This window comes from Myotis nattereri, assembly GCF_964212035.1.
Source record: "Myotis nattereri genome assembly, chromosome: 12".
Lineage (NCBI taxonomy): Eukaryota > Metazoa > Chordata > Mammalia > Chiroptera > Vespertilionidae > Myotis > Myotis nattereri.
In genome coordinates, this window is record NC_138087.1 from 54,380,234 (window position 1) to 54,395,034 (window position 14,801).

Here is a 14,801-nt window from a genome sequence, read left to right on the forward strand (position 1 = left end):
GCATTAAGTCACTAGGGGTTGCAAAATGGCAGTATTCTAGCTCTCTTCACTTATTAATTACTAGTGGCCCAGTGCATGAATTCATGCACATTGAAAGGAAATTAATTAGAAGAAATATTTTAATATCACTATTCGCCCTTTCTCTATAATAGAAGCGTCAACCAAATTCACGATTGACAGTGACAGATCAAAACACACTTGTGCGAATGACGCCAGCAAAAGCTTTGTATCGCTCATGCACAAATCAACTTAGCCTTTTATAGATATAAAATAAACTTGCTTAATTAGACCTGCGTTCTGATTTAGCTTAACTTTTTCCAGCCCAATGAAGCACCCCAACTTCTCTTTTAGGTAATTATCAGCAACACAGCAGTAAATATCAACACGAAGCAGATTATTATTGTAGATCACACAGGGAGAACAAAGAGGAAAAGATTTAACTGCAGCAGTGTTTGACTCAGTGAGAAAACCTGAAGTCATTTTCAAGGTCCACCACTTCTTCTTTTCAGTCAGGTCAAGTTTCTAAGCTTTCTAAATCTCCATTTTCTGGCTAATGGAAAGAGAATAGGATTCCACCGAGTCTCCTACCTACCTACTCCAGGACTTCTGTGAGGATCAAATGAGATGAGGCATGAGAAAACACTTCACAGACACTTGGTTAAAGTGTAAATGTTCCCATCTAGCTATAAAGCAAGTCGTATTCCTGGGCTGAAGAAACTCCAAGGAGGCTGGCTAGTTGCTAGGGAAGGAAGCCAGGCGTTGCTATGTGACATCATTACCCGGGCCACAGCCACTGTTTCCGGGCTGGGCTGGGCTGTGGGCCCCATTTTGCACCATGGGATCTCGGCAGCATCAGCTGCAATTTGATGGGCTGTCGCTCGGGGTGGTAGCAGGATCTGTGTCCCACTTGGGGGAAGCCGAGTGTTGCTTTGTGGGCCCCAGGTCCGCGGTGCCTTTTCTCTGTAAATGGCCAGTGCACATCACAGCAGCTCCTGTGTTGAGCATCTGCCCCTGGTGGTCAGTGCATGTCATAGTGACTGGTTGGATGGACACTTAGCATATTAGCCTTTTAGATAGATAGATAGATAGATAGATAGATAGATAGATAGATAGATAGATGATAGATAGATAGATAGATAGATAGATAGATAGATAGATAGATAGATGATAGATAGATGATAGATAGATTGTTGGTAGTTTGGAAGGAAAAGGCTACTAAAACTAACTGTAGATAAATCTTTTTTCACTGTCCTTAGCATTTATGGATTTTATAGCTTTAACTAACCATGAAGGTTTGTCTGATATACATGAAGATTTATAATTTACTTAGACATCAAATAGTTAATTTCATTAACTAAAGTTCTGTTTGGAAGTGAGCCAGGTAGCCTGTGAGTGAACTGTCAGCTCCTCAGCATCTATATTAAAAAACAGTTTTGTTTCTATTTTATGGCACTTTGCAGAGAAGTTTATGCCATAATGCTATTCACAAATTCTTCACCAATATCAAGGTATAACGTAGTGTATTTTTTATTGTGGTCAGTTGATTTAAGCAGTTTTGTAGAACAGTTTAAGATAAATTTACTGGGGTTCTTTTCTTCTCCTCTCTCTTTTTTTTTTTTCTCCCAGGCTACAGTTTGGTAGCCTGAATTTCTCTATTTTTGGTCATTAGGAAATAGGGTCTAGACTTGCTATATTTGCATTTTCTTGATTATTTGCCAAATTAACCAACCTTTTTAAAAATGTCATTTTAATGTAGATCCTTTCAAAGGTTTTCCATTTATAAGAGGAAGATATTCTAGACAACTGATAAATTCAGAAGATAATACATTTTACCTCTTCTTATTTCTTATGAAAAAATGCCACAAAAACTTTTTTTTTTTTTGTCAAATAGATATTCTCCTCAAAAAGTGAATCCCGACTAAAACATCTGTTGCAGCGAGCCCCAGATTATTGCCCCGAAACAATGGTAGGTCTTGTTTAACTTAACTATGGAAGGTTTTGTCTAAATGAAGTCATCTAATGAGTTCCCTTTAGATTTAGCAAAATTTTCAATGTGAAGGAGGTTTGTGGTCAAAGTAAAATGTTAGATTTATCTAGGTACTTTAAAAAGATCTTCACATAAATTACTAGATAAAATATCTTTCATTTTTATTGTTTATTCTCTGACATAGGAAAAAATAATATTAAATACAAATGTAGTCTTTAAATTTCATTATAATAGTTTATCTGGAATTTGGAGTTGTACTTACTATATTTTGACAATTTTATGAAAACTATATTAACTAAATTTTATATTTACTTTGACTTTGAAAAGTTGTATTTGTGATAAGGGAAAATGTATGATTTTTCATTATTCCTGTCTTCCCATTTTCTGGTATACAGTAGATGTATTGCTTGCCTGTCTGAATCATGTAACTTAAAATGTCTCTGTTTGGGTCATCATCCTCAGTGTTTGAGGTGCTCATAAACCAAGCTAAAAAAATCTGAGCTTGCTATGAGTGAGTCTCTTTAGATACGATATAGTAGCTTGGGTTATGTGAGGGGGGAGATGGAGATCACACAATTCTGAGTGATTCATTTTCCTTTAGTCACTCTATACTTTTGTCTTTGTACTTAGAAACAGTGATTCCAGTAAGCAGCTTGAATAACCAGACTAATCTTCAGTGCTCTTAGATGGGAAGATGGGAAAAGAACAAGCAATATTTTGCATTTGTTTGATTTTTCCCCCCATAAATATAGCTGGTTGATACTCATATAGTACTAGAACATTGACTGTTATAGACACAAACGTAATCAAAACAACTGTACATAATTTCTGTAGAAATTAAGTGTTGTATTTAGGAACTGGTTATCTACATAAAAGCCTTTTGGTGATTACAATTTTAGGTTGAAATTTGGAGTTGTATGAATTCATCTTTGCCAGGTAAGTAATAGAAGTGTAACATTTAGCACTTTTATTTTTAAAAACTTACTGTGATTGTAAAATCTGTGTCATAGCCCTATAACTTAATGTATGCCCTTGAGTTTCTATCCTCTCTTTTCCATAGGCAATCAAATTTTCAAATGTATACTTTATCCTCATTTACTCAATACTTAACATGTTAAGTGCCCAGCCTGTTTTGTCTTCTGGACGGAAAGTATAATGTCAGTCACTGGTGACTGACAGGGCGCTTAATGTGTTAACTGTACTTTTGTCTCCACTTCACCAGGATCTTAGTTTGTAAATCTTACAGCTTTTTCTCAGTACTTACTCTCTTTGATTTCTCTGTACATTTGATGATATTGACCACTTACCTCCTTGTGGCTGTACTTTGCCCTTTCTTACCTTTTTCCTCTTAACACCCCCCCACTTCCCACTGCCAACCACTGCCCCAGGACTGTGGTTATTCCTGAGTACAATCCTCTTCCATTCTTTCTCCACACTCACTCTGCTAACTAATCAGCTCTGGGAAGGTAACTTTCAAATCCTCGTCAAATCCTCGTCAATTGGTTTTTTGGGTTTTTTTGGTTTTTAAATATATTTTATTGATTTTTTACAGAGAGGAAGGGAGAGGGATAGAGAGTTAGAAACATCAATAGAGAGAAACATCAATCAGCTGCCTCCCGCACACCCCCTGCTGGGGATGTGCCCACAACTAAGGTACATGCCCTTGACCGGAATCGAACCTGGGACCCTTGAGTCCGCGGGCTGACGCTCTATCCACTGAGCCAAACCGGTTAGGGCCCTAGTCAATTGTTTGTGATTTCTAGACATCTCTACTTGGATCACTGCATCTAAGTGGTATCTGAAGTGCAAATCCAAAACCAAACTCATTTTATGATTGTCTCTCTTGTGAATGATACTATTGGAGATCAAGTTATCTTTGGCTGCTTTTTCTTTCTAACTCCTTTGACTCTCTGCTTATAAAATCTTGCATCTGTCTTCACTACTCCTCGTTCAAGCCTTTTTTATATATATAATATATTTTTATTCATTTCAGAGAGGATGGGGAGAAGGAGAGAGAGAGAGATAGAAACATCGATGATGAGAGAGAATCATTGATTGGCTTGCCTCTTGCAGGCTCCACACTGGGATCGAGTCCACAGCTGGGCACATACCCTGACTGGGAATTAAACCAGGGATCTCCTGGTTCATAGATTGAAGCTCAACCATTGAGCCACATCGGCCGGGCAAGCCTTTCTTATTACATTCTTGGGATAGAATATTATAATAAACTTGTAACTGGTACCAGTATTTCAACATATCACAGCTGTCCTCCCCAGCCTTTCAAAAAAAATCCCTCAAGGGTATCCATTTCTGTTGAAATAAAAGCCAAATTCCCTAGCCTTGCATTCATGGTCTCCTAGGATTACTGGTAAAGCTTACTTTCCAGTCTTAGTTAAAGCCGGTGCCTTGAAAAACAGGAATAAACCTTACATATCTCTGAACTTTAAAGGCTGTCATACAGTGTGAAATTTGCATTTCAAACATTTATCTTTCTGGCATTGCCCACATTCTTACCTGTCTTCCTAATTATCCCTCTAATGTCCTGGAATTTTATTTATATACTAGAGGCCCAGTGCATGAAATTCGTGCAAGTGGGGGAGGGTTCCCTCAGCCCGGCCTGCACTCTCTCCAATCCGGGACCCTTCAGGGAATGTCTGACTGCCTGTTTAGGCCTGGTCCCTGTGGGCTGTTGGACATCCTCTCACAATCCAGGACTGCTGGCTCCTAACCGCTCACCTGCCTGCCTGATTGCCCCTTACCCCTCTGCCTGCCTGCTGATCACTCCTAACCGCCTTTCCCTGCCAGCCTGATTGCCCCTAACTGCCCTCCCCTGCTGGCCTGATCGCCCCTAACTGCCCTCCCCTGCCAGCCTGTTCGCCCCTAACTGCCCTCCCCTGCCAGCCTGATCACCCCTAACTGCCCTCCCCTGCCAGCCTGATCACCCCTAACTGCTCCTCTGCCAGCCTGATTGCCCCTAGCCACCTCTGCCTCATCCCCCGCCACTGTGGCTTTGTCCGGAAGGAGGACCAGACAACCAGCAACCCGGTCTAATTAGCATATTACCCTTTTATTATTATAGATATATATGCATATACATATACATACACATTATTTTTACCAAACTGATTTCTATAATGGAATAAATCATATATTTTATCTATTTCATAGTCCACAGAATATCTAATAGAGTGTCTTGTACATAGTAGAGGCTCAGCAAATATAAATGCTTGTCAAATAATATTTTCTAAGAGGCCACTGGGTATGTGGAAACAGCAATATATGGCATGATGGTATAAAAGTTCACAGAATTTATGACCTACAGTGATTCCATTCAAAATTATATCTAAAATGTGAGTGATTCTCAATAGCAAAGATTTAAAGGAAACTAGGCAATGGGGCTAGAAAAGAGTCTGTTGCCCTTTTTACTCTTAAAACATGTAGGGATATAGAGGCTTATGATATTCAGTATTTTTAGCCAATTGTAACAATTGGGATGGTTTATATTATACAGGGTTGGGCAAAAGTAGGTTTATAGTTATTTGTATGGAAAATACTACAATAATTAATAATACAACAAAAAGCTGTATTTTGCATCCTCACAACTATAAACCTTTTTTTGCCCCACCCTATATTTTTAGAGCTTTATCTGTGGGCCACTTTTTTGCTTTTGTTTGTTTTGTTTTTTAGCAGAATGCTTCTGTTTGTTGTGTTAAGTCCTACTTTGATTTGGAGAACTATGCTACTTATAGCTTTTGAATCCCTGACATTTTTTTCAGATGTAAATAATAATCTAATTTATTGTATATGTAGGTTTGAAGACCCATGTATTACATGGAAGCAACATAAACCATTTTTAAAAATACCATTTTATTCATTTTTAGAAAGAGGAAGGGAGAGGTATATATAGAGAGAAACATCAATGATGAAAGAGAATCATCTATTGCCTGCCTCCTGCACGCCCCCAGATCAACCCGCAACCCGAGCATATACCCTGACTGGGAATCAAACTGTGACCTCTTGTCCTGGTTCATGGGCTGATGTTCAACCGCTGAGCAACACCATCAGGGCCATAAAACATTTTTTAAAAGATATAAGGAGTTTGCAGCATCCCTACAAGCATAAATCTTTTTCCTCTTCATGATTATTATATCTCCTAATTTTATTCTATGAGTCATTCATTGACATTTGATTACAAAAAGGGCTCTAAAAATACACTAAATTATTTTTTATAATTTTATAAAAGTGATATTATGATATATCTTGTTATCAGTGATTTGGTTGGAGAATTAGCTGCTGTACATAAACTGAACCAGAAGAGTTATTTTGCCCATCAAAATTAGTCCTGGCTCATAGGAGATGTTCCTGTCTGTTTACTAAGTACTGATTTTAAATGGTGCCATGGGCTTCACACTACTGTAGGTATTTAATATGTTTGAATTCAGTACCTCTTTGTTAAGTTAAATTGGAATCTTTGCCTCTGCTTCACAGTCTAAAGGTGAGGAAGGCCTCTCCTTGCTTTCCTGAACCTGTATGTCCTCTAAAGATGCTACCTACCCAAGAATGAGAATGACCTAGAGCAGCGGTTCTCAACCTGTGGGTCGCGACCCCTTTGGGGGTCAAACGACCCTTTCACAGGGGTCGCCTAAGACCATCGGAAAACACATATATAATTACATATTGTTTTTGTGATTAATCACTATGCTTTAGTTATGTTCAATTTGTAACAATGAGATTGGGGGTCACCACAACATGAGGAACTGTATTAAAGGGTCGCAGCATTAGGAAGGTTAAGAACCACTGACCTAGAGGGGTTTAGGGTGGGCAGGGAGATGAGAGAAAAAAACAAAAGACCTGATAATTACGCTGTGAGGTACCTCAGGAGACTGATAGCATGGGAATAAGGCTGAGGGGAGAGGCTTACTAATTTTGAGGCCCTTTTGTCTGAGCTAGTTTTTCTGTAAACACTTTGATTCTTAGTGGTATCCACAAACCAATTTGACATGCTATTTGTATTTGTCACTGTTTATGACCAAAACATTTGAACATTTTGTTTTTAAGGTGTGTTTAAGAAATCTGATGGCTGGGTTGGCTTAGGCTGCTGTGAACTGGCTATTACCTTGGAGTGTCGACAGGCTTGCAAGCAGGTAATACTGAACAATTAGGCTCTTGAAAAGCATGAAGTGCAGTTTGGGTTTTAGTTGTGCATATGCCTTGAACCTTGGCCACCTCATACCTTTGGAGAGGTGACCTATAAAGCTGAAAATTTATTATTTCTTGCAGAGACCACTTCCTTTTAGACTCGCTGCTTTTTCAGTTAAGGCTGCTGCATATAAGACCCCGAGCCCTCTCTTATTCTTTCTCAACCTCTCTGCCACACAAAGAAAGAATATTCATAAGTTATATAAATGTCTAATCACTGTGTTATATACTTGAAACTAATATACTATTGCATGTCAACTGTAATTAAAAAATAAAAATTATTGAAGAAAAATAATGAATATTGTAGGAATTGAGGCCTTTTGTACTTTGCCTGTGGTCATGCTTAGTCAGTGCTGAATGACTCCAAATGGTCATGTGAATTTGGGCTATGCCTAAGTAAGAGCAGTTGATACAGTTGGCTTATTTTGCTTTCATTTTCCCTTCTGTCTTTCATCCTGGGTTTTCCCTGAGTATGTTCTTATATCCCTTCTCGGCTCCTAAGGTGAGCATGACTCCTACAGTGAATTATGACTTCTTTTTTATTTGATATATCTCTAGTCCAGTTCAGGTTAGGCCCCAGAGTTACTCCTCATTACGTTCATTTTCATGTGGCTCCTCAGAGTGTTGTCAGAAAACTAGTCTGATTCCTCATACTCCAAGTGGTGGGAGTAGACTTAACTGGGAAGTTCAGGTGGACCTGACACCACAGCTGGAAAGCTTCTTTGATTTTCTTCTTCTAATTACTGTCCTCTGGACAGGGGTATGTGAGACATAGTGTCACTTTCACTTTTATACATACCACTGCAGCATCCTTTGGGCAGTATACAGCCCAGCTATCTGCTGCTCTCCTCCAGCCATTGGGATGAAGCTGAGTTGCAGGAGATTGGAACTATAATGGATCTAGTCCCCATCCTCTTCAGCTGGCCTATTCAAAGTTACATGAGCTTAGGTGATAGAATAGAGGAAATAGAACAAGGGACCAGAGGCCATGGCTCTAAAACATCCCTAAGTAGGGACTGATATCATGTGGAAGAATAACCACCCCTCAGCAGATTCGTTATGGCTTGTTTTATGTAGAAAGTACATACTTTCTATGTAAAAACTTAATATTTCTCTGAACATCAGTTTCTTCATCTGTAGAAGAGAAAATATCTCTGTTAACTTGTTAAGAGAATTACATAAAAATAACTTGTTAATTTCTAGGGATAGCCTTTCCCTCTTTAATTGCCCTTTTTGTTATATATGAATCTTTTCTGAGGAAAAGTTAGTATGAGAACTTATAATATGAAGGGTTAAAGAAGAAGCAAAATATAAATATCCTGGCAGAGCTTCACAAGAAAATTTGCTGCAGAGTGGAATTCAGCTAAAAAAATAAAAAGTCTTCTGATTTACATTTCCTTCAAAGTTATCTAGTTTCTGAAATAACAAAAAGACTATGTTATTATGTGAGATTAAAGCCATAAAAGGTTAGAGTGAGTTCTAGCATATCCGATAGGTTCTGGGGCTGATGTTTGTTTAAGAGAAATTGCATGAAATGTGTTTGTTGTATATAAGGAATTTTAAAATATTTGAGCATAAGGTTTTCCCTGTTCTTTTTTATTCTGTGCTGAATAGCAATGTATAATAAAATTAATGGAGAAATTTGTTGTCTCATTTAGGCATCTTCAAAAAATGATATTTCCAAAGTTTGCAGAAAAGAATATGAGGTATGTATAGTATTTAACAAATTTGGATAGACTATTCAGATATTATAAAAATTGATAGAATCACTTAAATTTTAAAATGAATTCATTCTTACATAAATTGCCTTTTACTTTTCAGAAAATATAGCCTTGACAAAAATATCATTTGTCTTGTTTAGAAATCTTAAGACTTTAGTTGACTTTTGTTGAAATTAAGCATTAATTTTAAATGAATGCCTAAATCACATATACAGAGGATTTAACCTATAATGTTTTCTTAACAAAGCAATTGGTTGTATCCAAAGTTGTAAAATAATTTTTCTTGGGATCCATATTATCTTTTCCCCTTTTCCTATCCCTTGACCCCAAAAAAAGAAAAGAAAAGAAACAAACCCATATTGCTATTGTAAATAGCTTCTATTTTTCCTAGGATCTTGCATTTGGGTGGGGTGGGGTGAGGTGAAAGTACTAACTTACAAAGGCTGTATTAAATCTGAAGGACTCTTGTCTCCCAATGGTGGTATTTTAAGCACTGTGATATAGAGAGGGGAGAGTTATTAGGGCAGAAGTAGGTAAGGTGTTTCCTATCATGCAAATATGTACAGAAGTGTCCCTGATGTGAAAAGGTTCCTTATTGGGACTGCTTTGTTTCTAGAATTTCATGGTTAAATGTGACAGCATTATTGTTTTTTCATAATATAAGACCATGTAATTAAGGATACTTAAATGCATATACCTCATTCATCATCTATAATAATAAAAGCATAATATGCTAATTAGACCGGACATCCTTCCGGATGAAGCAGGGCTACGGGGGAAGCCCGTGTCCTGATTGCCTGCCAGCGTCCGGAGGGAAGCCCGGGTCCCAGGTGCCAGAGGGAAGCTGGTGCCAGCATCTGGGGGGGAAGGAAGGCCTACTCTTGCATGAATTTCATGCATCGGGCCTCTAGTTTTTATATATAAACATTGGAATTCTTATTGCTTTTTTTTTTTCATCCTCTCCCAAGGATATGTTCATTGATTTTAGAGAGAGAAAGGTGGGGAGGGGGAAGAGAAACATCAGTCAGTTGCCTCCTGTGCAAGCCCCTACCAGGGTTTGAACCTGCAACCTAGGTATGTACTCTTAGCAGGAGTCAAATCCAAAGCCTCAAAGCATATGGGATGATGCTCTAACCAACTGAGCCACCTGGCCAGGGTTCTATTGCTTCTAATAGTCTGTGTGCTCTTGGAGAAGAAAGACAGGACAACTTTCTTAACTGCTTCTAGATTATAGTTCTGATTTGCTTTTTTTCTTTTCTCAAAGCTTATAATTCTGCCTCTTGATTAATATTTTTAAATTGGAGAATCTTATTTATCTTTTGTCTCTTTGTACTATTTGCTAACTTACCTCTGTTCCTCTGAAGACAAATTTCCAAATTAACTGTAACTTTCCTCTCTTATTGAAGAGAGCCTTGCTATAAAGAAGTAAAAGATCTTTTTTTTTCCTTCTTATCTTTCTACCTTTGAAATAACTAGTTTTAGTTTCTCTTGAACAAAGTGGCTAACTATAATTCCTTCTTTTCTCCCACATGATGTCTGACATTGTCCATCTCCTGTAGCCTGTCCTCCATTATTTTAGTGTGCTCCCTTCTCTTGTCTGGATTTCCGCATTGCCCTAGGAAGTCTGCCAGTATGTGTTGATGAAGGACGGGACAGGAAAGGTAAGAGAGATAAACACTGTCCTATGAAAGAAATACTAAGAGTAGTTTACTTTTAGTAGTTTATTTCTCTTACTTGGTTTAGAATTAAGAACCTATTTTCCAAAAAGCTACATGCCAAGAGAGTTCATTTGTATATATAAAAAAGTTGAACCTCCTAATAATTCAAGATATTTCAAAACTCAGTTTGATTTCTTATATGTATTTAGAAATGAAAAGAGAGACAAGAACACTTTAATACAGAAAGAAGGTTCTGCATTATAAACCCCAAATAACAATCACTGTCATGATTGTTGAAATTTAGTTTAAAGATAAAGGGTAAAGTGAATTGGGTAAGTTTGGTATTATGGAACCTATTTTAACTGGATTGGTTGTTTATCAACATTAGAATAATTTATAAAATTAGGCTTTTAGTATCTTTTTCTTAACACTAGAGTGGTCCCTGGGGTGAACTTCTAGTTGTGTAAGTTTTCCTTTAGGCTTACAATATTAGGGGTTAGCATTTATCCTGAAGGATGATTTTTTATAGTTTGATTAGAGATTCAGAGAGTGAATAATATATTCAAAGGAGCTAATGTTTCTCTTTCCTGGTGAGCTGATGCAGAATCGCCTTTGAGGGGATTTCCTAAGAATTTACTTACTTGAATAAAGTTAAAACATTTTAATAACATTTAAGATTCTGAGTTTTGTTTTCAATGAAGCTAAGATAAATCAGTTAAAAAAAAAAGATAAATCAGTTAAATGTAAGACATTATTATGTCTGATTTTATAACATCTGGTTTCTTACACAAATCAATACTAGTAAATATTTATTGAATACCGAGAGGCAGGGTTTTTTTGTTTTGTTGTGTGTGTGTATGTGTGTGCGTATATATATATATATATATATATATATATATATATATATATACATACATATATATATATATATATATATATTTTTTTTTTTTTTTTACTGATTTCAGAGAGGGAGGGAGAGGGAGAGAGAGATAGAAACATCAATGAGAGAGTCATTGATCGGCCTCCTGCACACCCTACGCCAGGGATCAAGCCGCAACCCAGGCATGTACCTTGACCAGGAATTGAACCGTGACCTTCTGGCTCATAGGTCAACATCAACCACTGAACCAAATCAGATGAGGCCCTAAACTAGGCTGATAGCAACAGAGTCGAGTATTCAGGAATAAATGAGACTTGAAGGCAGAATCCATCCACAGAATTTATTGATGGATTCAATATAGGAAATGATATTCAGGGAAATAAAAACATAATTATTAGTGAATCAGTGAATTGGGAGATAGAACTGAAGAAATTGCCCTAACCGGTTTGGCTCAGTGGATAGAACGTTGGCCTGAGGACTAAAGGGTCCTGGGTTCGATTCCGTTCAAGGGCATGTGCCTTGGTTGTGGGCACATCCCCAGTAGGGGGTATGCAGGAGGCAGCTGATCGATGTTTCTCTCTCATCCATGTTTCTAACTCTCTATTCCCCTCCCTTCCTCTCTGTAAAAAAATCAATAAAATATATTTAAAAAAGAAAAAAGAACTGAAGAAATTATTTGGCATAGCTGCATATAGGGACAGGCTGAAAGAGTTTAAGGGAAATGGTGGATAGAGAAAGTCATCTAATTGGAATACTAGAAGAGAAGAAAGAATATGGAGTAGATTCAATGTTTAAAGAAGCCCAACAAATCCCCAGCAGGATTTTAAAAATGTATATTTATAGACACACCTCATAGCCAAAGATCTTAAAAGCAGTCCGAAAAAAAGGACATCACCTTTAAAGGAGACCATTAGCTGATTTCTCAATAGCAACAGAGGAGGCCAGAGACAGAATGATACCTAAACTGCTCTGAAAGAAAATAACTATTAATCTAGAATCCCATGTGTAGCAAAAAATTTTTTTCATAATTAAGATATTTCCAGACAACAAAAGCAGAGAATTGCCATTACTGGACCCTTTATAGAAAGACTTCCTCTCTAAAGGAAGTTCTAAAATAGCTATAATTATTGAAATGCAAAAGAAAAAAAAAAGAATGATGACAATACAAAGTGAGTAAGTCACAACATACACATTGTTTAAAACAATGTATTTTTTAGTTTTTTAAAAAAGCAAATACACAACAGTATATACACAACAATAGCATATACATTGGGAAAGTTGTTTAAAGAAATTGAAGTATGTTGAGTGTTAGGTCTTTTTAAATAACTATATCTCAGAGGTAGTTAGGAATGCGGGACTAAAGAAGAGAAGAGAAATCATGCCCGAAGATAACTGTGAAGTAAACCTTGAACTTCAAGAGTAAAAGAAAACAATGAAAGAAAAAGCATAGAAAAAGGGAGAGAGCTGGGCTTTGAAAGTTGCTTCTTTAGGGAACTAGAAGAGAAGGAGCCAGATACTAATCTGAGAGGACCAGACCTATGTTCAAAATGAAATGAGATATTCCAAGAAAAAGAACTTCCTATCACTGGCAGTGTTCAAGCAAAGGCTTACTGGATTCACCTGTTGTGAAGGGGATTTCTGTAGTGGACAGGAGATTTGACTAAAGATCTCTCAACTCTACAGTTCTCTTATTCTGACCAACACTTAAGAAAGAGTGCTTCCTTCAGTAGTTAAGAGTACTTCTTTCAGGATCACATCTGTTTGGTTGGGGCCACCAAAATCAACCAGTGGCTTGGAACTCTGGCATGGTGTCATGAGAATGCTCACTTCCAGGTTCTCCATGCATTTTCACAGGCTCAGTCCTTAGCCCTAGAAGTATTGGTCAGGCCACCGGATTCATGAATAAGTGATGCTAGAACCAGAGATGATACTTAAAATATTTAATAACTGGAACCCCATAGGCACCAACAGTCAGAACAAATGCGGGCTATAAACCATCAGTGTAGCCATACTAGTGCACATTGGCTGATTAGAACTAAAGTAAAAACGAACCCATGTTTTCCATGAGTTGTGATACAAGTGTAATTTTTAAAAATTGTCTGATGATAGTTATTTTCTTCCTTGAACGTCGTAATAAACATCAAGATTATCTGAGGCTGGTAAATTTCCAGGGACCTGGCAATGGTTAATGACACAAATTTTAGTTTCAGGCTGATAAATCCATTTTGTACCTTTATGTCAGTCCTTACCTGCCATTCTCTTAACATAATGGCCATAAATATAAACACCTTTCCACTTGCTGCATGACCCACTGAAGTATAATGCTACAAATTTGTCATCAGACTTACTTCGTCCACAGATTCTTCTTTATGCTTTCTTTATATTTTCAGAAATGTCATCTTCATTTCTCTCCTTTCTTTCCTAGCTTTGTTCAGTCCAGTTATTTGATGTTACTTTATAAGGAAGATGAGAAACTGTGAAGGAAAGTCTGTAAAAGATATTTTTGTGAGGACTCACTTTTTAAAAATCTTTAGGCATTTAAGTTGTAAACTCAGCAGTTGTTAAACAAAACTAAAATAATATTCTGTCCTGGAGCTCTGGTCCTATAAAAATACTAAAATAAAATTAAGATTCATGGTGTTAAAAAGAGGCTCTAAGAAGCTCAATAACAAAGGTGGTTGGCCTTGTGAGTTTTAGGCTCAGTTCTTTCAGCATCATTCTATCAACATGCTGCTAAATGCATAAGAGAAGGGTGCAGGTATGTGTTAAATTTTATTTTTTGAATATTCACATGGTTCAAAATTTAAAATGTTATACAATAAAAAGTCTTTCTTTCACCTCTTGTACTGCAACCACTCAGTTCCTTACGTTACCAGACATATCTTATGCATATAAAAGCAAATATGTACATATATTCCTCCTCTGCCCCCCTGTAACACAAATGGTAGCCTGCCATACACTTTGACCTACCCCTGGATGCCAGTGTTTGGTGCATATTTATGTATGTCTACATACAGTATATCCTCAGGAAATTCAAAATTAAATGTTTGTTCTAAAGATTTCTGTGTATTTTATTTTGCTTCATTTTCTCTCAAATTAACCTTGATTCTAGATTTACTACCAGAAGCATAAAGAAAAGGGATAACAAAATATCCCCATTTAGAGATAGGATTACCAGGATATCAGCACCAGCAGGATTATCTGGATAGCTGGAGGCCTCCTACACCTCAGTGTGATTGGATCTGTGCTGCAGTGGTTCTAAGAATAGAGACAGTCAGCTGTGGGGGGTTTTAGCAAAAAGAATCTTGTGGTACTTTGTCCCAGCAAAGCCTTCAGGGGACCTAAATGTAAAGATA

General features: G+C 37.2%; 1 protein-coding gene across 2 annotated transcripts in view; it reads left to right on the forward strand.

Annotated features, from left to right (window-relative positions):
- Nucleotides 1-14,801, forward strand: part of RECK (reversion inducing cysteine rich protein with kazal motifs) — a 66,523-nt gene that overhangs the window by 18,806 nt on the left and 32,916 nt on the right. The window contains exons 3-6 of one of the 2 annotated variants that reach the window (XM_081103664.1): nt 1,892-1,966; nt 2,887-2,923; nt 7,046-7,131; nt 8,845-8,892. In XM_081103664.1, coding sequence (XP_080959790.1) covers nt 1,892-1,966; nt 2,887-2,923; nt 7,046-7,131; nt 8,845-8,892 — 246 coding nt within the window. Of the gene's footprint in view, nt 1-1,891; nt 1,967-2,886; nt 2,924-7,045; nt 7,132-8,844; nt 8,893-10,532; nt 10,569-14,801 lie in introns of those variants that run through there. The other variant, XM_081103665.1, reaches the window with a different exon arrangement.